General features: G+C 47.8%; 1 protein-coding gene across 1 annotated transcript in view; it reads right to left on the bottom strand.

Annotated features, from left to right (window-relative positions):
* Positions 1-233: 233 nt before the first annotated feature.
* Positions 234-2,129, bottom strand: part of LOC106808974 (solute carrier organic anion transporter family member 2B1-like) — a 7,019-nt gene continuing 5,123 nt past the window's right edge. The window contains exons 4-7 of the mRNA XM_014811911.1: positions 1,952-1,968; positions 1,525-1,745; positions 730-887; positions 234-480 (exon numbers count right to left, since the gene is read on the bottom strand). Of these exons, the coding sequence (XP_014667397.1) occupies positions 357-480; positions 730-887; positions 1,525-1,745; positions 1,952-1,968 (520 nt within the window). The 3' untranslated portion in view covers positions 234-356. The remainder of the gene's footprint in view (positions 481-729; positions 888-1,524; positions 1,746-1,951; positions 1,969-2,129) is intronic.

The raw sequence follows: 2,129 nt of genomic DNA on the forward strand, positions 1-2,129 counted from the left end.
TATATATATATTCACTGTTCATTCACGCAGACACTCACACAACAACGAACGGAGAAGTACAAGAGCAGAAAGACTCCTATACAACATGAATACACAGAGATAATAGATGGTAGATGATAGATGAATATCAAGAATGCATACACACCTACAAAAACGCATACGAAAGGAACTGGTGGAAAGTTAGCTTTAATGTTTATTTTTAGAAATTTGAACCTGTCACGTACTTTGGAGGTTGTGTTGAATACGGATGCTCGACGATGAATAGAGCTACCTCTTACCGCTAGCCGTAAATAACTGCTTTACGATATGGTTAGGGAGAGTTTGCGTCCGTGAATTATCGCGCTAACCTACACCTGCTAGCGTGTGTAGTAGATTCTTAATGACAGCGAAACATGAATCATTATGAAGCACTCACTTAGCCCCGAGAGCAGAAAACTTCCAAGTCCCAACGCCATAGCTTTATCTTTGGGTTCGACCACTCTGGAAAACATGTAAGCATAATGTAATCGCATATTCATGTTTCACGTTAAAGGATAACAGGGCACTGTCGTCTACATAATTAGTCTATGGGTTATATATATATATATATATATATGCACGCGCACACACGCACGTACGCACGGACGGATGGACCCACCCACAAACGCAACCAGGGCCTATATACATTTATCAAGTTTCCTAAACAGATTTTGTCAGTGTTTGACAGACAACACAGTAACTATGACTCACCGTATTTTTAGTGAGAAGCTTGCCACATTGGCAGGTGCGACTAGCAGGCCAGCAACGCCGAGGAGAATAAAATACGCAACCATGGCGCCGGTGCACGTTCTGTCACACTTGCCGGCAGTCGCCACGCCATCTGGCGTGCAGGAGCAGCCCGTAAAATTCTGCAACGAAAAGATGGAGGCGGAGAGTGACGGAAAGCACGCATGCGTGCGCGCACGCACAAACACACACGCACACGTATACACGTGCGCGCGCACGCGTACGCGCACGCATACGTGAACGTCGTAAAGCCCGTACACCACGTCCCAATATCGCCGTCAGTGAGCGTAAAGCCACCGTACTACCGTAGCCAGGGGAGGGGGTTAATTCTCAACAAGATGTACACATAAACCTCGTAAAAAACGGCAACAATTTATACACAACATGTTCGGCTGGCATCTATGACAAATACGACATACGCATATACGCTTTCCTATGACACTATTTGTCATAGGAAGATTCTTACTATGACAAATAATGGCGAGTCAACCTCGTTCCGCTTTACAGCTGAAATTCACTGCTTGCGTTCACAATAGCGCTCCTAAACTCATATATAATGCGCACAACACATACAACAGTATTTGTCATAGGAAGAATCTTCCTATGACAAATAGTGTACATAGGAGAGCGCATTATGCTTATGTCGTATTTGTCATAGATGCTAGCAGAACTGTCTGTTATAAATCTACGCCAACCACCTTCCCCCTGCGGTGCGCGAGCGATACACACAGACACCAGACACTACACACAGATCACTACCTTGGCGTCCCCGAGTGTGTAGGCGTCGCTGCAGCCTGCCTGGCAGGGAGAAAAGTAGGTGACGCCGTTCGACGCGCACACCGGCGCGTATTTCTCCACGTTGCATCCGCAGTCCGTGTTGCAGTCCTGCCAGAGTTCGTAGCTGTGTGTTAACGAGAGAGTGAGAGAACGACGGTGTGAACGACGAAGCCAGTGTATATAAGCGATAATGCCTCCGGATTCTGCCCAATGACATGCATACACCGCCACACTCACGTACGCACACACGTGCGACCTCGAGCACGCACGCGCACACGTACGCCCCCTAGCACGGACGCGCACACACACAGACACAAACAGACACATACAGACACACGCACAGCCATACACACACAAACGTACGCACGCAAGCACGCACGCGCACACACACGAACAGATACACACATACGCGAGGTGCTAAGACCGCTAATAAAATGCTTCGCTTGGGTGGTATACTGGCATGCAAAGACAAGTAAACCCCCTACACACACACACACACACACACACACACACACACACACACACACACACACACACACACACACACACACACACACACACACACACACACACACACACACACACAC

Source organism: Priapulus caudatus, unplaced genomic scaffold, assembly GCF_000485595.1.
Source record: "Priapulus caudatus unplaced genomic scaffold, Priapulus_caudatus-5.0.1 Scaffold319, whole genome shotgun sequence".
In the NCBI taxonomy this organism is placed as follows: Eukaryota; Metazoa; Priapulida; class Priapulimorpha; order Priapulimorphida; family Priapulidae; genus Priapulus; species Priapulus caudatus.